The 24016-nt window shown below is 33.5% G+C and overlaps 2 protein-coding genes across 2 annotated transcripts; both read right to left on the bottom strand.

Moving 5' to 3' along the window:
• Positions 1 to 8371: 8371 nt before the first annotated feature.
• On the bottom strand, positions 8372 to 13197 carry LOC128245759 (heat shock 70 kDa protein 12A-like). Its single transcript, XM_052963988.1, has 2 exons — positions 13085 to 13197; positions 8372 to 9426 (listed from the first exon to the last, which is right to left on the bottom strand). Exon 2 carries the CDS (start codon positions 9308 to 9310, stop codon positions 8372 to 8374), a length of 939 nt encoding a protein of 312 aa, XP_052819948.1. The 5' UTR covers positions 9311 to 9426; positions 13085 to 13197.
• On the bottom strand, positions 9311 to 23842 carry LOC128245758 (heat shock 70 kDa protein 12B-like). The gene is made up of 6 exons (XM_052963987.1): positions 23765 to 23842; positions 17600 to 17656; positions 15521 to 15850; positions 14847 to 15065; positions 13085 to 13220; positions 9311 to 9426 (listed from the first exon to the last, which is right to left on the bottom strand). The coding sequence occupies exons 1-6, from the start codon at positions 23840 to 23842 to the stop codon at positions 9311 to 9313; spliced, it is 936 nt and encodes a 311-aa protein (XP_052819947.1).
• Between the last annotated feature and the right edge of the window lie 174 nt (positions 23843 to 24016).

Below are 24016 nucleotides of genomic sequence, written 5' to 3'. Positions count from 1 at the left end.
CCGGCACTGTGAGGCCACCTGAAAGTTAAAAACACAGCCCATTTCCCCGGCATATCCCCAGACCTGGAGGGCCGTGATTACAATTGACTGGTGCATTATGTACATGTTACATATTTTTAAATGTACTTATGTACATCATTTATGTATATGATATGAGTATATAATCTTTTATTTGATTGTTTTATCTTAGAAAAATATTAGACTTAAAAATACCCATTATTTGTTTACAAACTGCATATTTTCAAAATAAACCTGTATTAAAAGATGTACATGGTTTCGGGCTGGAAGCCACAACAGCTTGGACACAAGCGACATTCATTTGCTTGGTGTAGGTCTCGTTGAACGCCATACTGTTGTGAATCATTATCAACCATATGCACAACATCTACACATATTTGCCTACCAACCCTTACTCTTGGCTAAAACGGGTATTAGTGCAAAATGTATAATTAATACATGTGCATTTGTATTTTACGGTTGTAGTTTCTGTTGGTTGATAATCAGAAGTCTAATTTCTTTCAGACAGGAAAAGGACTGAATATTACTATTATATGAAGAATTCCAGCCTGCATTAAATACTTTGTTGGATGATTGAGACAGATTTGACATCCATGTCTATCCACATCTGATAGAGATGATGTGAGTATTTCATATAATAAAAAGATGTTTGAGTTGGTGTTTGTTGTTTTATAAACTCACTGTTTTCAATAATCCAGTGGTTGTGGTGGTGGTGATGGTGGTGGTGATGATGAATTTTATTGATTAATTTAGTAATTTTCTTTATATTATATACATGTATGTATCAGCTTATTGTTGTTGTTTTTAAATAATGTTGAGAAATATTAAACTGTTAATATTTTATTTTGTATATGTATGGCAGTATTATTATCTATACAAATAAGTTAGAAAGTACTTTTTTTCTTTTACAGCACTAAACATTCTAGATGGGTAAAGAATCTGAAGGGGCATGAAAACCAAATCAGCATTGACTCAGCATTGAGTAATTTTCATCTGTGCAGACACTACAAGTACAAACGCATGGGAACAAACCAAACTTCAAATGTTGAAGAGTGAAGAATTATTGTGAAAAGTTCTAAATGTTAGAATACCATTGACTAAATAAAACAAATAGACATCGATTACCAACAGAGACTGTTTACATGTTATAATATTCAAAAGACATTAGTTGAGAACTTTCACTCTGACATTTTTGGAGGGGCATTACCGCCTGCTTAGTGTTCTTGTTTCTTGACATATTTTAATTTAAAAGTACATTCATTGTTTTTAAATCTGAATTCTGAGTTAGTATCATAAGTAAAATTTATTTATTTGAATGATTACATTTTATGAATAAGTCCAATTGAGCTTTTTACAAGAAAAAGGTTGATTCTTTAGCATTTTATTAGTTATAAAAATGTATAGTTACATGACATTATGTATATTTTCTTCAAAACTGAACGGTAAACTATCATAAATTGTCTTTTGAATTGTTCATTAGACATCATAGAAAATATTTAAATGATTTCAGCAGGTTGTCTTATTATTAACTATTTTTTATGAATTTGTAAAACTGCTATATATTTTCAAACATCGAAATACTGCTCTGTTCCAAAGACTCAAAAGATCAATCAAAATGATTTTTTCCATGTGTATCAATAATATGTTCGGTTGAACGTAATTTTTCTGTTAACTGAAGTTTATTTTACCAGAAACTGTTGTGTTTATTTCATAATCTCTGATAATGTGGGAAAAAAATGAAATAAAGACAAAATATTTTTAATTAACAGTAAAAAATCTTCAAAATTTGGATAAAAGTCCCATAACGTACCATGATAATAACTATTTTGTCCGTAAAAGCTTTATAAAAGTGTGTATTACTTATACCTTAATTCAGTTCAAATAATTATGGCCTTTAAGGATTTGTGTTTTCATAATACAGATTTCCTGTTATATTGAGCTGTGTCAATTTGTGTTGATGTTTGTTTTATGTACAATTACTACTTCTATTTCCTAACTTTTGTCTCATTTGTCAAATTGAATTGTTACATATTTAAGTGAAAAAACACACACACTATTTTTAAAGATGCACTCTTACTCCCCAATAAGACTTATGATAATTAATATTATTGTTTTCATTTTTCAAAATGGGTTGATAGATGTCAACAACAAGGTTTCTAATGAAGGATCTTGAGTTCAATTTGCTAATAAGAATGAACTTTAAACATGGTATTTCTGCCTTGTGATACTATAGTAGACCACAGTAAATCTTTTAGCAATCACCAATTGATCATTTAATATTTGTCATGCATTCTGCTATTATAAACAGGGTGACAAGCTTGTTATCAGTAAACGATATTTCAGTAAATGCATTATTTAGTAAGTAGTTATTGTTTTTTCATTCAATTTGATGTGTGTTATATATACAATTATATGTATTGATTTCAAATAAGAGTTTCACTTTAAAGATGCTCATTTAAAGATAATGAACAGACACACAAAAACTAGACACATTTGATACTAATTATACGAATGATTATTGTTTTATATATAGGTGACCTCTGATTTGTTTTGGAGATATTCATAAATGGGTGTTATTCTTTATTGTCTTCAGTTTCTTATACATTTATATATTTAGGATTTTTATAATTGCTTTTCTGGTATATATTACAATGTAATTTAATGCAAATGAAAACACACTTTAAACTGGACACATTTGATACTAATGATATAAATGATTATTGTTTACATGTACTCTGATTTGTTATGCAGATATTCATAAAGGGGTGTTCTTCATGTTATTATACATTTTGGACTTGATTTAGTATTGCTTTTCTGGTATATATTCATTTAATGCACAATGAAATTATTTTAAGTGTTTAGTATCACTTTCACACATTGTTTACTTTTTTTTTTGCATATTTGGCCTATTTATGCTTATATGTGCATTGTTGTATTTAAAAACCTTTGTGAAAAATAGAAACAGTATTATTTCCTTCATACATAGTCTGATGCATTTTCAGTTTGAATGCGTTATTTTTATCATATTTGAAAAAAATGCCATTGTCCAATAAAACACATGCTGTTTTTGTGTTAATATCAACTAAAACATCCATTTTCTACTCTTCTTTACTATGTAAATGAAGAAGTTAACATTAGTATTACTAAACAGCTAAAAACAAGGCATGTTATGTTATAAATGCATTTCATCTAGTAAACAATGTTCACTTTTTATATAACAGTTCAATAATTATGTTCTATTTATGTTTGCAACTTTACAGTTCAATAATTATGTTCTATTTATGTTTGCAACTTTCGGACGAAATGATAATATTTATTAAAGTACTACACAAATTGTTAAATTTTTATTTCATATCACTTCTTCATGATGAATGAGGTAACTTATTCTTCCCTACAAGTTGTCATTCCAGCATGGTGACGTTGCCCCCTCCCCTATATGATTAGAACTGCAGTGTACATGAACAATAACTCTATTTCAGCGTATTGCAAGAGTTATTCCCTTTGTATCTCTTCCTGTCCGGAGCATAACTAGAAAACTACTTTTTTGGAATTTCATTAAACATCATTCAATGGTATTTAGCACAACGAGAGGAAGTGCAGTGCACAATGACTATAGCTGTTTTTAAGCTAATTACATAATTATTGCCCTTTGCCACTTTTTCTTGACCAGAGCATTACTTTAAAACTACTTATGGTATTGAAATAAAACTTGGTATATGGGTATGTGGCAATGACAAAAAGTACAGTGCACAAGCACCCTAATTCTGTCTTGTTCATTAATGTACCCCACCCCTAATGAAATGTTCAACTTGAAAATCTTCAATTTCAATGCTTTTGCCTATGTTGTCATGCAGAAAACTACAAACATTTTGAGAATTTCATAGATGCGGTTCAATGCACCATAATATGCTTGTTGGCCTTGACATTCCTTGTTTTTTAACATATAACAAGTGCATAAACTATTAAACGGCGCCCTTTGATGCTTTGCATCAATGGTCTTTCTTGTTAATAGTGTAACTTATATTAGTTACAGCGGTCTGCGCTTGCGGTGTTTCTATCAAATATTTACTTAGCTCTTAGCGACGGCTTTGGTGATGCAAGATTTTCTTAGAACGTGGAACCTCTTCGGCAAATATACGAATATAACGATCAATATAACGCAATTAATTATAACGATTAGACGGTTAGTGTTTGTTGAAAAGCACCTTATAATAAAAAAATCGTTGCCCTCGTGGGCTTGGGAAAAGGGAGATGTCAAAATTCTAAGGAACCAAAAGTGACGGACTGACTGTATCCTCGACTAATTAGGATTCTCGGATGTAGGGAATTAATCAAAAGTAATAGTCAGACAAAACATTTAAATCATTTTTAGTTACTTTAGCCATTTATTCAACCTTATTGTCACAAGTATTTAGGCAAAAACGGTGATAGGTTCGCGTATGCGTTGTCGGCGGGACACAGGCACTAAAACTAGGCCACCATCTGGATTCGAGTACCTAGATTCGCTCAGTCTGACGTGGTCCGTGTCGGCACGTTTTTAATTAGGCCAGCACTATTTTAATCAATTGTTTATTGGGGAAGAAGTCAAACGTATCTTCAAAAATATTAATATCAAAATTTCAACTTGTAATAAAATATTTACAATATTTCGCAGGCATGGACATTTCATCATGTGAAATTACTCGTAGTGAGGGGTTAATATAATTTATATCCAAGACGAGACTTTCTTTTTGGGTATGTTTTCAGCGACACTAAACATTCCAGATGTCTTGAGGGCACAGGTGCTTTCCTCTCTGATCATTTTGAACAAAAGCATAGAAAATTAGTCTGTATTGCATTATCATTTCTGGGGATGTGCCTAAAACAGAAACAAAGATTCAATAATTCCTTTTTTTTTGACCCTAAGACTTTGGTTCATATTACCCATATTGTAATTTAACTTAGCCTTACTTCAAGAATTCACGTCCCGTTACTGCCATTTATAAATAGTGTGCAAAGCTGATGGGGTGGCCGGCGAGTTTTTAAGGATGTTTTGTGGGAAATATTGTGGGTTTCAATGGCAATAAATTTGGGAATAGTAAAACTGCATTATTTGCCATGTTCACGTTCGTGGTGGATTTATCTGTTGTTCAAAAGCAGTTCCTTAGTCATTAGTTAATAGTAAAAAAAATGAACTTTAGTAAAAATGGTTTCAAAGCCTTGCAGATACGCGCAAATATCGTGATAACCAGTCAAAAACAATGATTACCGCGATTCAAGGTCACAGCGCTCGTGATTTAATGGACTATGACGATACAATTTGATTTTAATATGGTACAAAAAAGATATAATTCAAGAGGCTTCTGACTTAGAATGTGAAACCATGGTTATAAATTACAAAACTTTTCTTCACATTATATAATAGCGAGGTTAAGAATTAATATGTGAAAAAAATGAAAATAGTGAGAATGACGGTCAGGATTTATTTATTTTTTCTAGTGATTCTGTGTTCTGTACAGTAAATGAATGCATTTTTAAAATGGTTAGCTACCCCATCCAGGATATCAAAACATCAAAATGTTGGTTAGTCATATAATAAAAAAGCATTGATTATAATGCAACGAGTGTCGCTGTACCCGGGTACATCAGTACAGTCAATATATTAGATGGTTGTATTGTGTCCAAATCAAAGAAAAAGAAAATACAATCTATTGAAAAATGAAATGCTCCAATACATGTATAACATTAAAGAATGCGCGTCACGACAATGTGACTTTGCATGGCGCTCATATGACAAGCAATTCAGGTTACGACAGGCCATGATGAGCTCCGTCTTCATGTACCAAAATAATGATCTGTATCGGCGCTGTATTTTTAGAACGTAATACATTTCAGGGAAATCCAATGGCCCTGGTTAATCAAACGGGTCAAACACGATCGTCTACACGATGTGCTTGCTTTATTAAGGAAAATGCTCGTGGGCGAGCTGCAAATTTAATCATAGCTATTCATAATGTGGGCCAGTTCTCCCCGCTAATCATGCGTGCAAATATAACCCCTGCAAACGCCAATTCAGGGTGGGGGCATGGTTTAAATACATCTCAACTTCCGGTTGATATAATTTCATTATGACGCTTTAAGGGATTATATAATACATTTCATAGAAAAAGAATTTTGGGTGGGAAATTGTTTAACAATTTTGTGGCGGAAAATAAATCGCAAGCCGTGAGTTGGCTTGACTGTCTTCAGTTAAAAATGCATAAATTATATACATATATAATTTAGAATTTAGTTGTATATGGGCTGAGCACCTCGGTGCTAGTTTTCACTTGGTAGGGAAATCCACAAGAGGGCCATAAATATCAAATTGGGATTTATACACAAAAATCTTTTTTTTATAGAATATAGATATATTTAACACTAATAATCCCGTTGCTGGAATTACAAAATCTGAAAGAGTCTGCTGCATGTATATTTCTCAAGGCCGGGAACGTCCTAGTACTTTGCGTTCCGGTGGTTGCATAGTTGCGTTGCGTTGCATTGCCAGGAGATTGCTGATGTTGCATTGGCTATTGAAAATTGGTGGTTGCATGATTGCGTTGCGTTGCATTGCCAGGATATTGCTAATGTTGCATTAGCTTTTGGCAATTGGTGGTTGCATTGTTGCGTTGCGTTGCGTTACCAGGAGATTGTTGCTGTTGCATTAGCTATTGGCAATTGGTGGTTACATTGTTGCGCTGCGTTGCGTTGCCATGAAATTGCTGATTTTGCATTTGCTGTTGGCAATTGGTGGTTGCATTATTGCATTGCCATTGCATTGCGGATTTTGCATTGACTATTGGATAATTTAGATGCAGACAGTAGTTGCTGAGTTGTCCCACTTTGCTAAACAGGCTATTCCAGCACGGGTAGGCCATAGGACACAATAACATTAGCAAAATGTTATTACATTTTGTATATAACATTTTGTATAATCACTTCATATAACGGGGCAGCCCAGCCTCTCTCGGCTTGCGGGGTTCGTTTCAACTCGGACTTTCAGCCGTGTGTCACTTTGACCTATGATGGAGTTCGTTCGTTTTCACGGCCATATCTTGCCAATCCTTTTACTAACTATTCGGTTTAAGCTGTTATTCCAATAGCATTTATTTAATAGCAAAGTTATTATGCTCTTATTACGTTGGTTATGTAGAATTAAACTCGGAAACTTTCAATGTCGTTTTGTTCTTGTTTCTGTTCAAACGAAGTCGTAAAATAAACGTTTATTGCGGCAAAAATGAACTTTATTACGATCACTTTCGTGTAATGGACGTTTATTGTGGCCAAAGTACACTGTTGTTTACGGCATAAATTAATGAATGTAATGAACGTTTAATGCAGCAACAAATGACTTTTCTTTCGGCCAATATTATGTTATGCAGGTATTCCACTGTCACCACTATTTAAGGTGCGTTCCTCTTGGCAATGAAAGACGTTTATTACTGAAAATATTCATCGTACAATATGTTTTCCTGTTTCATATATCCAATAAGTTTTTTCAACGTTTCCTTTGGTGGTGGGAGCACATAGTTTATTTGAAAAAAAATAAAACCAGTCAATAGAAAAAGAAGAATTATAAAGTCGCGTTGTGTACAAATGTTACACTGATGGTAAAGACCATGATTTTGGCTCTGAAAGGCTTAAATTTGCTGTAATTGATAAATGTACCAAAACTACTTTAGTGAACCCTCTTTTCCAATGACCATTCCACGGCGTTGACCAAAATATGTGATATTTTAGGGCACTTGTTTTCTGTTGAAATGTGACGTTGTGTGTTAAGAATTGAATATAATTTTATGGGTTGCATTGATGTATGAACTGTCGGGAAACGCCTAGTAGTAGTAAGTTGTTAAATTATGATATTAAAACATTGATTTGACACATTTACTGTCAAGTTTAACCTAAAGTTTTTTTTTGAAACACTCGGTTTTGTAAAATGTATGCTTAAAATATTTAATATTAATTTCTGATTCTTTATCGAAAGGCAGATGCAGAGATTCCAGTGCATCTGAAAATCATTTTGATAAATGTCTTTACTTTTGGTTTGCTGTCAGATAAACTGATTATATAATTATGAAACACATACTTTTATTAACAACTGTATATACAGAAACTCATTCAATTCTGATTGCTATTTTGAATACGATTATTTATTATTATTATTATTATTATTATTATTATTATTATTATTATTATTATTATTATTATTATTATTATTATAAGGTAATATGTACACACAGACTTAAAATACATTCAAATAGTTTGCAAAACATATGAAATCACTATGGAGTTTATGAGTAGGTAATACAAGTCATGTCAAATATATCAAAAAGTTTCATTTGAAGCATTCAAAGGTCATGTAAGCTTCTTTTCCTGTGGTCGTGTTCTTCTGTTTGACGAGAAGTTCTGTATCTCCGAACATAAGCGTAGTTTTTATTGTCTGCTGCTCATATGGAATATCGGTGCTGTTTTCGAGCTCAACATCCCCGAGCAGTTCACATCCGGGGTCTGTTGTGAACTCGGGGTTCTTCTGTGTCGTTCTGTACACGGGTGTGTCGGATATTTTACTATTAGGATAACTCTCACAGGACACCTGTTGATCCACTCTCACCTCCTCGTTGACCCGAACGAACACATTGAAACATTTAGGCACCAACCACTTTCCATCCACACAAACCTTCTCTCCATCTTGGTGCTTCTTTCCATCAAAATGTTCACACACTTCTGTCCCATACGTGTATTTCATGATCCTGGAGGAGACAATGGAGGGGTTATGTCCAAACCTCACGGCACCTTTCAGCACGACGAGGCCCGCATCTGAAGGGACGATCAGTCTCACCCCGGCTAATTTATTCCTGATTCTCTCCTGAACGTACGGACTTTCACCGAAACCGCCCACCAGAATAACGGTTCGCACGCTTGTTATCTTTGGTTCAGCTAAAAGAGACTTCAGATGCTGGATCAGCAGAACGATTGGTCTTTTAAACCATGATTGGACAACTGTTACATCAATTTTCAGCTTGTCGTTTCCTCTCGTAGTGATGGCATTTTCACGCACTTTTAAGGACGCAATTTGTTCCTCTAAAGATTTGGAAGAATACTTTCCCGCAAGATCTCTCAGCGAGGCAGAAACACGAACAATTATCTGCTTTGTTTTGTCTGTGTCGAATGACCGTTTCTTATGTTCAAATTCCCGAGTGACGTCGAAATAATCATTCATTTCAGTCTTTCGGAGTTCAGTGAGAGCTTTTTCCCCAAAAAGTTTATTCAACATTTACATGTAATTTTCATCCACATAGATGCCTCCCCACGGGCCCCCACTTGCTTTGTGGATTTCTTTCAGGGTTCCATCTGGTTTTCTTTCATGGACAGATATATCTGCGGTGCCTCCTGCATTTTAAAACAATGATAAATTGTTTTGTTTCATGTATTTAAGGTAAACGTTACCTGTCGAAACTAATTAAAAAGCAATCTTGACTCAATAGTTATTGAACAAATAAGTAAATTGTAAATGGACGATAAGTTATTTCCTAATTCCGTTTTCAAATAAGGAATAGGGAACTAGTTCCTAATTCCTTATTCAAAATGAGTTATTGTAGATATGCATAAAATCACTTTTTTGTGATGTGTTTCGTATTTTCATAACAATTCTACAACTTTGTGAATAAAATAATGCACGAAAATGGACATAAAATCGAATAAGGAATAAGGAACTATTTCCATATTACTAATTCAAACTCGAATAAGAAAAAGAAACATTTTAAGTAATACATTTGTTTTCAGATACCTAGGCAGAAGTGGTCTACATAAAATGTTTTCAGAAATGCATTGTCTATAAAAGAGAGTTTTAGCACTTAAAGTGCTTTTAAAACGCTCTAAATCCGAATAAGAATTTACGAAAAATACTCAATTTCAAAGTGCTTAATTTGCTCATTTTTTACGAAATATCAACTGAACATTGATTTTATGAAATAATTTGAATAAATGCGTTGACTTATTCATAGGGATGGAGCGTTTCAAGTACTGTATAACGCACATTAAGTGGAATAAAGAATAAGAAACTAGTTCCTTAAAGTGCTTTTAAAACGTACCAAACTCCGAATAAGGCACAGAAATCTTGAAAACGTCAAAAATTTAACTAACTCGTTTGATAACCTTTCGACAAAATAACTATGCAGAAGTGATCTTTATAAAAAAGTTTAAAGAAATGTATTGTCTACTCAAGATATTTTTGGTGCTTAAAGGGCTTTAAAAACGCTTCAAAATCCAAGTAAGAAATATAATGTACGAACAATTCTCAATTTCAAAGTGCTTAATTTTCTCATTTTTGACGAAATGTCAATTTAACATTGATCTTATCAAATAATTTGAATAAATGCGTTGACTTATTCAAAGGGATAGAGCGTTTCAGGTACTTTATGCGCACACTAAATCGAATAAGAAATAAGAAGGAACTAGTTTCCTATTCTTTATTCAAAGTCTAATAAGGAACAGAAACGGTGAATTATTAACTTTTTAAGTAAGGCATGTTTTGATCAAATAACTATGCAGAAGTGGTCTACATAGAAAGTTTGCAGAAATGCATTGTCTATTCAAGAGAGTTTTAGTTCTTAAAGGGCTTTAAAAACGTAATTAAACTCTGAAATCTTGAAATGTACATATATTTGGAAAAACGGATGAGAACACACTCCATAAATGATCAATAAATTAGTTAAACAAACTTTAATTGACCTTAAAACCTTAAATATGATATTTTCGTGTCCTGTTGTGGTTCAATTGGTGGCTCGTTTCTTTATATCCAGACAAAAACGTATCAATGATATTTTTGCGCAAGCCCAACAAGCTACCAAATCCGATTCTGGTCATACAGAATGCCCAAATAAGCAAAGTCAATAACTATAAGCATCTAGGTCTTACTTTTTCTAACGATTTTCAACGAAGATCTTATAAAATGGCTTCGACCGAAAGAGCTTGGCAAAGTATTGTATAACTTTCCATTACGTTTGTTGTATCACTGTCAAGCTTAAAGAGCATGTATTTGTATTTTTTTTCTTTATTTGACCCCAAATGATAATAAACGGACGTCTCATATAATGGCTCTAACCAACAGACATTGGCAACGTATTGTTTTATAACATTCCATCACGTTTGTGGTATCACGGTACAGCTTAGAGAAAATGTAGTTTTCTTTGAATCGATCCCTGTTATAGTATGTGGACACTGTATGAGACAACTGTTATCCGAGAATTAAAAGAAACGACATTGAGGCAGTTCAAAAAGGTCCTCAAGAATCATCACAGGTTCAACAACCTGTGCAATGTTGATATGCTTCTCAGCCAACTTCTTTGGGACAATCTATCCGAACGTAGACGAAAACGCCGTAAAACTGAAAATCAAAAATCACCTTACCCCTCACTTATTCGAGTTTGAATAAGGAATAGGGAACTAGTTCCTTATTCCTCATACGACTTAGTGTGCGTTATAAAGAACTTGAAACGTTCCATTCCTTTGAATAAGTCAACGCATTTATTCAAATTATTTGATAAGCTCAATGTTCAAATGATATTTCGTCAAAAATGAGCAAATGAAGCTCTTTGAAATTGAGCATTTTTCGTAAATTATGTTCCTTATCTGGATATTGGAGCGTTTTTAAAGCACTTTAAGCACTAAAATTGTCTTAGACAATGCATTTCTTTAAACTTTTTATATAGACCACCTCTGCATAGTTATTTTGTCGAAAAGTTATAAAAAGAGTAAGTTAAATATTTGACGTTTTGAAGATTTCTGTGCCTTATTCGGAGTTTGGTAAGTTTTTAATGCACTTTAAGTACTAAAACTCTCTTGAATAGACAATGCATTTCTGTAAACCTTCATGTAGACACCTTCTGCATAGTTATTTGATCAAAACATGTCTTACTTAAAAAGTTGATAATTCACCGTTTCTGTTCCTTATTCGAGTTTGAATAAGGAATAAGGAACTAGTTCCTCATTCGATTTTGTGTGCGTATAAAGTACATGAAACGCTCTATCCCTTTGAATAAGTCAACGCATTTATTCAAATTATTTGATAAGATCAATGTTAAATTGATATTTCGTCAAAGAATGAGCAAACTAAGCTCTTTGAAATTGAGTATTTTTCGTAAATTATGTTCCTAATTTGGATATTGGATTGTTTTCAAAGTACTTTAAGCACAGAAACTCTTTTGAATAGACAATGCATTTCTATAGACCACTTCTGCATAGTTATTTTGTCGAAAAGGTATAAAACGAGTAAGTTAAATATTTGACGTTTTCAACATTTCAGTTCCTAATTCGGATCTTGGAGCGTTTTTAAAGCATTTTAAGTACTAAAACTCTCTTGGACAGACAATGCATTTCTGTAATCTTTTTATGTATACCACTTCTGCATAGTTATTTGATAAAAAATATCTTACTTAAAAAGTTGAAAATTCATCGTTTCTGTTCCTTATACGGAGTTTGAATAAAGAATAGAGAACTATTTCCTCATTTTTATTCGACTGAGTGCGTTATAAAGTACTTGAAACGCTCCATCCCTTTGAATTAGTCAACGCATTTATTTAAATTATTTGATAAGGATTTAGAGCGATTTTGAAGCACATTAAGTCTAAAACTCTCTTGAATAGACAATGCATTTCTGAAAACTTTTTATGTAGACCACTTCTGCATAGTTCATTTGAAAAGAAATGTATAAGTTTATATTCCTTAATCGAGTTTGAATAAGGAATAGAGAACTACTTCCTTATTTGATTTTTTTTCTATTTTCGTGCATTATTTTATTCACAAAGTCGTTTAGTTGTTATAAAAATACGAAACACATTACAAAGAAGTGATTTTATGCATGTCTACAATAACTGATTTTGAATAAGGAATAAGGAACTAGTTCTCTATTCCTTATTCGAAAAAGGAATAAGAAACTAACTTGTCGTCCATAAATTGTAACAATAACCCAGAACAAGTGAAAGTGACAGATAGAACCCTAATTGTAATAACTTGTTGTTTTTCAGTAGAATACTTTATGATCCCTAACCTCCAAGATCGACGACCATGAACTGTGATCCTTGAAACGCTACAGCGCCCTTCACGTCTGTACCCAATGTTTCACACCAGATCGAGGCACATTCCGGCTCCAAGGCCAGCTTAAGGTGATTTGGGTCTACTCCAGCCTTAACAACAAGGTTTTACATCAGCATATGTAAATATAATTATCCTTTTTACGTATTCAATAGTATGTGACAATCCCCTTTAAATCAAGCGGGCCAAGATGGCCCTATATCGCTCACCTGAGTAAAACTTTGTGCTATAGACTTGTTAATAATTTAAAGTGATTGATAGGACAAGAGCAATTTTAGGTTATTTCTATGATTAAAGCGCAATAACTCTAGGGTAATTACAGCAATTTTGCTAATTATCATACACGTGCATACACATTCTGACCAAATTTAGCCATGATTGGACAAAGTGTTCAAAAGTTATTGATCGGACTACATACTGGGTGGTGCCTGTCTACCTTTCCATACACCCTAGGTGTAACTATTATTACGTCTATTTTTTTAAACACATGACAAATATGTATTTGTTAAAAAGATACAAAGGACAATAACTCTTACAATATTTAGGTTGGATTTGTATGAAACATAGTCACAAAAAAACACAATTTTCTATGAGTAAGTTCATGAAGTTTGAAGTCGGTACCTTCACTGATTTTAAAACAATAAATTTACAATAAAAAACAACAGAAAACCCATATTCGAACTTGACTTAAAAATTATTAAAACAACCTTCCATGATATTTGGGCTGAAAATGTTAACTCTAGAGTGCTTACAGGTTGTTTTTTCTGAATTTGAGCTCTGTGACCTAGTTTTTGACCCCAGATGAGCCATATTCAAACGTGAGCTAGAAATCATCGAAACAAACTTAATGACAAATTTCCAGGATATTTGGGCTGAAAATATTACCACTAGAGTGTTAGCAATGTTTTTCCATATTTGGGCTCTATGACCTAGTTTTTAACACCAGATGACCAATATTCGAACTCGACCGAGTAATTACTATGACAAACATCCTGACCAAGTTTCGTGACAAAAATGTGACGACTAGAGTGTTAACAAATTAAGTGGGGACGGACGACGGACGACAGACGACGAATGACGGACAACCATCGATCCTAATAGCTCACCGGCTAAGGGGAGCTAAAATAAATTCAAATTCAATGAAAATACTTCGATACACAAACTATTCACAGATACTTGTCCATGTATCAGTATTAAATAATGAACGTTTATACTTAAAGAGCTTATAAACTTATCCAGGTTTAATCTAAGGAATACATAAGGAATATATATTATAAAATACTAAGAATTTTCTTTCGGCAGAGCTATTTTAGGTAGTCTATTGCTTTATTGCGTTCTATATTTAGATAATGTCTTTATATTAATATTACATGTATGAAAGCCCTCCTCATGAATATATTAATTCCTAGTGATATGAACGTTTTAACTTAAATACTATCAAATACGTCTGTACTAATATAGCCTTTATCAAAAATGTTATTTTAAGAATGCAATGCGTTCGGTGTGATAGGAGAAATATCAATTATCTCATCGGGGTGTTCGGTTTGATATGATATAGATTTATAAATTACAAGATTGGGCCATATGTAACTATAACGACAGTCCAGTGATCTCACGGAAGTAAATTGACCTCAGTCAATGATATACATGGTCGGAAAGATCATTCTCATGCCAATAAACTCTCAATGATGTAAACAATGCAACAAAAACCGTCTTACTTCTATAGACGCGTCCCTCATAAATCTCTTGGCATTGTCATCCCAGATAGCCGGAACGGTCAACACGAACAATATATCAGTTTCCTCTAATCCTATCTTTTGTGTAGTAACCGCCTTTAGCAGGTGTTCTTTCAGGTACTTGATCGACATGACAAACAACGGGAAAGCCGTCATCTGCTCTCCACAAAAGTCCTCTACCGTAACGTCTTTCGTCAAGTGCTAAAGTTAAACTTTATATAGGTGATACGCTCCCGTATCTAATTTGCTCTTATTGATAAATATCGGGATATATGGGATGTTGAGTACTCATAAAAAATGTTTATATTCCACCCAAATCGAAGGCGATAACCCAGATACATGAATTGATAAGGATATTTTTAAATCAAAGTAATCTGTGTTTGCTGCTGCCATACCTAATGAGGGTGTTTCTCGTAAGACTTTGAACCTTGTTCCTCTAAACAAAAGCATCGTTTTATTTTAGCTTGTTTGCTTGGCTAATATGTGTTTGGCGACTTGGCTAATTTGTTTGGCGACTTGGCTAATTTGTGTTTGCCTATTTGGCTACTCGGGTAATTTTATTTGGCTACATGGCTACTTGTTTTCTTCGCTGATTTGTGTTTGGCTACTTGTGTAAATACGTTCATCAAGTTGAATTTCTTTTATTAATGACTTACCTCATTATTATGCAGAACCATCTTAAACCTCCGAAAAAGCCTCCAGCCGTGGTGCTCATCATCTTCAGCTAGGGTTGCGTATTTGTCTTCAGCCTCGAAACCAAACTTGTCAAACTCTCCCTCTGGGTTCAGAAGGACAGATGTAGGTGTTTTCAGTGACACCAATCTTGCGGCCCCGCCCCGGCGAACCAGGTCTGGTTTGTCTGAATTTTGTTGGGGTCGTCTCGGAATGAGAACGCATATCCGCTGTATGTGGTTCCGAAGTCGAAAGCTGCCACCAACAGTGCCTGGTTTTGAGCATTTCTTGCCATGGTTGGTAAAAACAACACGCTACTCGAAAATAAGACAGACATGTAAGGTTGAGAGTGATTTTGTAGTTTCTGCCTCCCAACCACGGGTTTGTGGATTTGAGCTACACTAGTGGCACGTTCTCAAGGCTTCTTAAAATTGTATATTTAACCGGGAAGTGGACTCTGATTAATATCAGCATAAAGCTGTTTAAACAATAAGACTTAAATACTTTTGTACTTTAGACACTGAAACACTTTGCACTTGAAAAAATAATTTGAAAACTTTCAAAACGATCATCATTTGAAATTGTTTTCACTTCTTATGAATTTTATTGAACTATTGTTTGATTTACTTGTAACCATGTTTTCCAATAGACTGAGGAACTGTTTGTTTTCGATAAGAAAAAATGTTAATTAATTTTGAAGCCAAAATCCCATTGACGGTTAGGATGAATTATTTAGTGAGCCTTCATTTCATGTAGCAGTTATTTCTACTAAACGTTCAATGCAAGAATTTCACGTACATGTTCTAGAAATTAATGATTTAGTTAATTACAATTGGTGCGGTCAGTCGGTTCGTATACCCGACGTACAGATCTGACTTATCAGAAATTGATTGATTGCCTGTTTATGTGTATGCCTGCGAGAAAGAAAAAATCGAAAAGGTGAATAAAGGCGTAAAAATAATTAAGTTTTTATCGAATATTTATTATAGATATAGGCGCATAATTTAAACAAGAGCTGTCGCTCGACTATTCCGCCGCTTTATAGATAAGAACTGCATGGATGGCCGTAAAATATGATTTAATGCAAAACCTTATCCAGAATGTCTAAGTCAAATAATAAAGGAGCAAACTTTGTATACTATGCAACATAGAGTTATCATACTTGATTGTTTAAAGTTTCAATGCAATACATCAAGTAGTTGCTCTCAGAGTTATTGACTTAATTGACTTAATTGCTTACATGCAAAACCATAATTGCTAAGTTGAATAATAAAAGGTAATAAAGGGGCAACATTTATATCCTATGCAAGACAGATTTATCCTCATTAATTAATTAAGAAGGTTCAATGGTTGGGAGCTTATGTATAAAGTTTCAATGCAATACATTATGTATTTGCTGAGATATTGAATTAAGTGTGGTTACATGCAAAACTTTAACAAGAATTTCTAAGTCGAATAATAAGGGGCCATCATCTGCAAAACAAGGTAATCTAACTTGGTTTTTCAAGTAGGTTGGATTGTTGAATACCGATTCATTAAGTCGATTGGATAGTTAGATATGCATATCTAAAGTTTCAATGCAATACATGATGCATTTGCTGAGATAATGGGTGAGTAGTATAGCTCTCCTTATTCTTCGAATAGTCGAGCTAAAAACGCTCCTTGTATTTTTCTCAGGGTGCGCCATTCAGATTTTGAGCTATATTTATCGATTGCTGTAAGTACAACATATAAGACAAGGGAATATACAAACAAATATTAAACCCTTCATTCGTTCACATTTTAGGTAAAACTGGTCAAGTGTGTCGGTTATTTGACCGATTGTACAATATGTTATTGAGATGTACTTCAGAAATAAATTAGACTTTAAAGATTTAAAAAAAAAAACTAAACTACTTCCCTGTTGATCAAATATTCAACAAATATTCATGATCTAAACTTCGATAAATTGGTCATACAACTCTTATATTCAATTTAGCTAGTTACTTTATAAGACGTTGATAAACAATTATCTATACTTTTTTGCCAAAATTAATAAATAAAAACGTAAAAATATTAGTTACCTTCAAAGGTCCGCTAGACAAAATGATAGCTATACCTACTATGTTGACTTCTGTTATCTTTTATTCGTTGAAATTTGATAGCAATTAATCTACTTCCTGTACCGTGAAAAGTAATTTATTTCAATTGATATGAGATTTGCTATAGGGGAATATGTTAAAGTTTGTTAAATTAGAATAACATTGATCATTTGCTATTTTGAGAGAAAAAAATGAAATAAACACGATAACGTTTAAATATATATATAGTTGAAGAAAAATTCCACCAATTAGTAGTTTAATGATAATAATTGTTTACGTTGAAAAAATATTGCACCTGATGTATTTGACCACTTAGCGTTCCATTTGTATTGCAATTGCATGTGTAAAAAGAGAAAGAAGACCACCTCTTTGATTGGTTTAAAACGAATCGTATTGCTGTGAATTACAATTTTAAACCTTCAAAACAACCGCTAGCAGTGGTGCTTGACTTCGTGCCATACAACCGTAAAAGAGTCAAGAGTTGCTTCTTAGATTCAGCAACACTGACATTGGTGTTTTATCAGAGGCTAGTTGAGTATGGCGTACTGGCTCAGAAGTTTCAATATGATAACAGCTTAGCTCTATCAAATATAGATACAGCTGTTTTATAGCTAAAGTTGTTATCTAAATATAAATATGTTGTTGTTGTTGATGGAGTGGGGGTTTTTTTTCGAAGTAAAGCTATAGGTATAAAATACGGATGTATAGTTTATGTAGAGTTTATTTACAAATACATCAAGGAAAAAATGCCCATGAGTATACAACAAGAAACATGTATATTTACAACAGATTGTGTCATTTTATTACTTTTATATTGTTACTAGTTCTTTACTTTTCTTGTAATTGCTATATTGCTACAGCTATAAGCGATAGCTACAGATATAAATATAAATTTAAAGCTTTAGCTATATGTGTACAGCTTTAGCTATATGATTATATTGTTGTTGGTGGTACATGTTAGTGTCTTTCGGAACGCCGTAGTCGAGCAGCCCTATCCACAGTGTACCACGTTTGTTATGCCTGAATCATGCCGTGGTCGTATCGGAAGGAGAAAGCATAGCCACTGTTTGCTGTTCAATTACCGTAGTCCCATCCGTAGTGTACCATGTTTGATACGGCCGAATGATAAAGTATAGCCACTGTTTGCTGTTCAAATACTGTATCACCACCTGCAGTGTACCATGTTTGTTATGCCTGAATCATGTGTGGGGTGTCTCGAAAGGAGAAAGCATAACCACTTTTTGCTGTTCAGATACTGTATCATCATCCGTAGTGTACCATGTTTGCTATGTCTAAATCATGTCTGGGTCGTCTCAAAAGGAGAAAGCATAGCCATTCTTTGCTGTTTTAATATCGTAGCACCTCAAGCAGTGTCTTTATATTTAAATAATACAAAACACCACTGCGGGTCATGTGGCATAATAAAGACCGGCCAGTCAGCCCTTGCAGGTGTATATGGACCGAGGCGTTAGCCTAGTCTATCATACAATACCAAACATTAAAATTACCTTTGAATATTGGCAAATAAATTTAATGTGATAAATTGATAAAGCAAATAATGTACAAACATTTCAACTTTTTAAAAACATTTCAAAACGTGATTGTACACTATATCAATAATAACAGTAAAGATACAACTTACAGATGGTTCTTTTTTTTAATAGTTCACATAAAGACTGTACAGAAACAAAACTCATAACTGTGAAACACTTAACTCATTTGTCACAGTCAACAGTTTCACTTGTAGTAAATCTGTATATTGCACCCACTGAAGTTAAATGCAGGTGATGACCCCTTGGCATAATTAACATTGTTTTCATTCATTGACACCATGCCCACTGGCAAGATCAAATTTTTCGCCTGGAGTTTTTCAAATTCATTTTGCTTGTTCATTACAGCATTACAACAATATGCACCTGAAGAGTTTTCGTAGTGTGTTATGTCCTCTAAAATGCGTTCCGTCTGTGAGGCTGACAAGCAAAGCGCATCGTTCATTCCATCATTAAATTCAGAATAATTCTGACATTACTCGCCCTTGCTTTAGGGTAGTGTCCTTAACGTAACTGCAAACAGATGATTCATTGCGTTGCGCTGAAATCGTCATAATGTGACGTGATTCGAAGCCGGCATGACTAAGAGATGTGATTGCTGTTGCACGTTTGCAATGATTTGTGTCAGCTGGGGCGATGGCTTGTTTGTTTTCAACATAACCTTTCCCCTCCCGACTAACCATCTTGTTGCTGCAGTTAAAATCCTCTAACTTTATAATGTCAACGCTGAGAGGTGCCTGGCTATACCACCTCTGATAGAGAGCAATGAACTGCGTTTATATAATTCCCCATTTGTACTTCGTATTATCTCATAGAGATATTTTAGCAAACTTTCAAGACGCGGATTTTCCCAGCTTTCAAAGTTAGTTTTACAACACTTTTCTTGTAAATACGTCCTGAATATTGACACAGCATACTTAGTTGCAGAGTTTGTGCTCTTAGAGTCTTTATCATCGATTATTTTCTAAATTTCGTGCTCATTTAATTTGGCAAATCGACCATTAAGCTGTCGGCTGGCCATGTTTACATACCAAAATGTTTCGCCGTTGTGAAAATCGCAAGCTGAACTCAAATATTTTATGACGTCAGCGGTCCATGTTATATTTTTGGCGAGGTCCGGACCGGTCAAAAATATAATATGGACCGCTGACGTCTCAAAACTGTACTTTAATTACAATACAATGATATACGGACCGATCGACTTTATATATAATAAAAAGGGATACGTGTATGTGAGGTGAAATACTGTAAAATATGACAATCAAAACTTTTTTACTTTTGTCATGTACTTTGAGTTAATAAACTAAGAAATATGGATAAACTGGACTAACCATACTATGAAAACAACTGTTTCTTAAAATTTAATAAATGCACCCATCCAAATATCTGTTTTACCTCAATTGTATTACTCATTGTATGTATGTTCAGTAGATGATCTTCCCACATACCACACTCATTTTCTTAAAATATACCATATAATATTCCAAATGAAAAATGAATATTCTTTTTATTGAAACAAAATTACGAGTAAATTGAAGTGAATATTTATGTTATGCTTTCTGGTGATTTATAATAATGTATAGATGAAATAAAGAAAATGTTCAAACTGTTTCAAACAATGAAAATATCGATTTGATAGTTTCGACTGTTTTGAAATTTTGACAAGCTCTGACGTACAAATCAAACATCAACGCGCAAAGGGCGTTAAACGACGTAATTTCCGTTACGATGAAACATTTATGTACTTAGTAGGCATATAATAAAAAGAAAATTGTTGTAGCGTTAGATAACTATAAATTATACAAAAAGTAAATATTTCCCACGTGAAATATTGATGTTTGTGCCCAATCAGTGACATATATTTGAATATAAAACTTAAACAAACAATTATCCTCTATATAATGTATACCATGGCGGTAATTTATCTTATCAATGTTAGATGAGATATAACAGCGAATTATCAAACACGTACAATCTGATATGATCACAGTTGCTGCATCAATATTGCCCCATGTCCAACTTTAATATATGTACGTAATCGTCATTGCACATAGGTTCAATGAAATTTGTAATTTACTTTTCAACGAAACGTAGTATTTTAGTTGCAGACGGGCGCATTTTACGCACAGTACTGCACTTGATAATATATAGTATTTAATAAACGTAACCCTGTAAAAGAAGCACAGCTGAAACATATGTTTCAAAATGTGAAGAAAGATCGGCAAACCACAAATGTATCCATGAAATTTCCAGAGAAGGTAATATTTGAAAGATTACAACGGTGAAGCTGGTTACCTCGTTGTTTACTCGAACAAAGGTCTGAACAATCAGCCCAATGTCCTACCATTGGTATTTATAGTAAGCGTTGTTTGTCAGATTGCAGCGTTGTGGGTAGCAAGGTACGTCCTTGAAGGTGTCCAACCATTAAATAACCTCATTCTCTGATAGCTTCATTAGCCACAATGTTAAATGTAATGCCTAGTGGGACCATATAATATTGGTGTCGTTTGATAAGATACTTATTGATATTCAGTAATATTTATCCTGAATGACCTTAAGTGAATCATTCATTATAACAGTTTGTATAAATGCTCTTTACATCAGCTGTAATCGAACACGAATGACATATTTTGCCATCCTTCAACGCAAAACAAACGTATGAGATTATTGAGTAATAGACATAGTTCTTGCTCAAAAGTAGGCATACAATACTTGAGAATATACTTGTCTGAATTATTTAAAAATTATTATAATAATTACGCATCCTTAATAATGAATTAATATAAATTGAATCCTTCTTAGTGTATCCTGTTAATACATACCAAAAATTGGACCACATGCAAGCCGTTTATGCATGCATGCTTATAAACAAAAAACAACGTCTCATCAGTTTACCAAAATGTTATCTTCACCGACAAAAGGCTCATGTGCATATATTTTGTTCTTTTATAAAGATATAGCCCTTTCTTGGGGCTTTAAATAGACGACTGTATGCAACGGATACACCCCTCTTTAATTATTTTTCTTTCAAAACATGCGAAGATCGCCTTTCCCGCAGCGAACTCATCCGTTTGAGGTGACCGTTTATAATTCCAATATGTATTGATGAATGAAACTGCAAGTGTTTATCGTGTATTTGTACGACTTTACCCCAAGCAGAGCTTTGGAAAAAGTGCCTTTTTACGGTTGTAAGCGAACCATGCACGAGAATTTCGAGTAATCCCACTAACTGATACATTGTATTTAGAAAGGCCATGATAATAATCTAATGTTTATCTTTCGAAAAAATATTTCTATTTATATATTTGTAAATATTTATTTATTTATTTATTTATTTATTTATTTATTTATTTATTTATTTATTTATTTATTTATTTATTTATTTATTTATTTATGCATTTATGCGTTTATGCATTTATGCATTTATTTATGCATTTATTTATGCATTTATTTATGCATTTATGCATTTATTTATTCATTTATTTATGCATTTATTTATTTATGCATTTTTTATTTATGCATTTATTTATTTGCTCACTAACATATGCAATACACTTATCGTCGTATAAGTCACATACAGTGACCTCGTACTAGCTTTATTATCGCTGTTGCCGCCTATAATAAACTCGGACAAATTGGTGTTCGTTCTAGCAATACAGCTTCTTACGTCTGTAAGTGGACACTTCTGAAGAAAAACACTTACTGTATCTATTAGGTTATTGCTCATGTAAAAAACAAGCTTATTTCTAGGCAGCAACATCGAAAGTAAATCTAGTTTGAGGTCACTGCATGAGATATAAATCATTGATATTCAGTTATACGAAATGATGATGATGATGATGATGATGATGATGATGATGATGATGATGATGATGATGATGATGATGATGATGATGATGATGATAAAACAGTCATTCTGATTTCTTTGCTCAACAGGACGAGTAGGAAAGGTGGTTTACGAAAGGTTCAAACTGTTGTTATGGGTGATTTACATTCACTCAGTACGTTTAAAAGTTCAGAGGTCATTCTGTAAAATTGGCTTATAAATCCCTGTATTTTCTTAATTCCAATTAGTTGTATTCTCAATAAAATATCGATTTCTTTGAGGATAACCGCCTTAATAGTTGCAATTCCCTTCCTGCGAAGATAAACGCATGAGTAATCAAAATTCCAGTGTTCTCAAGATTAATAACATGTTAATAATTACAATTCTGTTACTCTCAAGACTAACTCATTTATAATCAAAATTCCATTCTTTTCAAAATAAACACAATTATATACTCTTCCATTGCAGTATATGTATTCTAGTGTTTTAATAGTTTGCGAGAGGATTATAACAGTATTTTCGAATATTTCAAAATGTTTTATTTGAAGCACTCAAAGGTTAAAAATGTTTCTTTTCCAGTGATCGTGTTCTTTGTTTTGACGAGAATTTCTGTATCCCCAAACATGAAGGTAGTTTCTATAACCTGCTGCTCATATGGAATATCGGTGCTGTTTTCAAGCACTACAGTCCCTATTAGATCACATCCGGGGTCAGTTGTGTAGTAGGGATTCTCTTGTTTCGTCCTGTAGATGGGTGTGTAGAGTATTTTACAGTTGCGGAGTAACCGTCGCGTTCACCTGATGGTCTACTCGCACTTCCTGGTTCACCCGCACGGACACCCTGAACCATTTTTGTATCCCCAACATTCCTTTTATCCAAACTTTCATCTCATCTGAGTGATTTTGTTTATCGAACTTTTGATACACTGATGTCCCATACCTTTATTTCAGTGATCCTGTTCTTTGTTTTGACGAGAAGTTCTGTATCCCAAAACATGAAGGCAGTTTTTAGTTTCTTTAACCT

Source organism: Mya arenaria, chromosome 9 (genome assembly GCF_026914265.1).
Source record: "Mya arenaria isolate MELC-2E11 chromosome 9, ASM2691426v1".
Classification (NCBI taxonomy): Eukaryota; Metazoa; Mollusca; class Bivalvia; order Myida; family Myidae; genus Mya; species Mya arenaria.
The sequence above is the reverse complement of the archived record's forward strand: the minus strand, read 5'-3'. Positions and strand labels throughout refer to the sequence as shown.

Coding starts and splice junctions, on each gene's coding strand:
- LOC128245758 (XM_052963987.1), bottom strand. CDS start 23,842: ATGGTTCAGGGTGTCCGTGCGGGTGAACCAGGAAGTGCGAGTAGACCA. Junction 15,851..17,599: donor TGTCTAGCGGACCTTTGAAG/GTAACTAATATT, acceptor ATTTTCGAGTAG/CGTGTTGTTTTTACCAACCA. Junction 9,427..13,084: donor CATGGTCGTCGATCTTGGAG/GTTAGGGATCAT, acceptor TTTAAAATGCAG/GAGGCACCGCAGATATATCT.
- LOC128245759 (XM_052963988.1), bottom strand. CDS start 9,310: ATGTTGAATAAACTTTTTGGGGAAAAAGCTCTCACTGAACTCCGAAAG.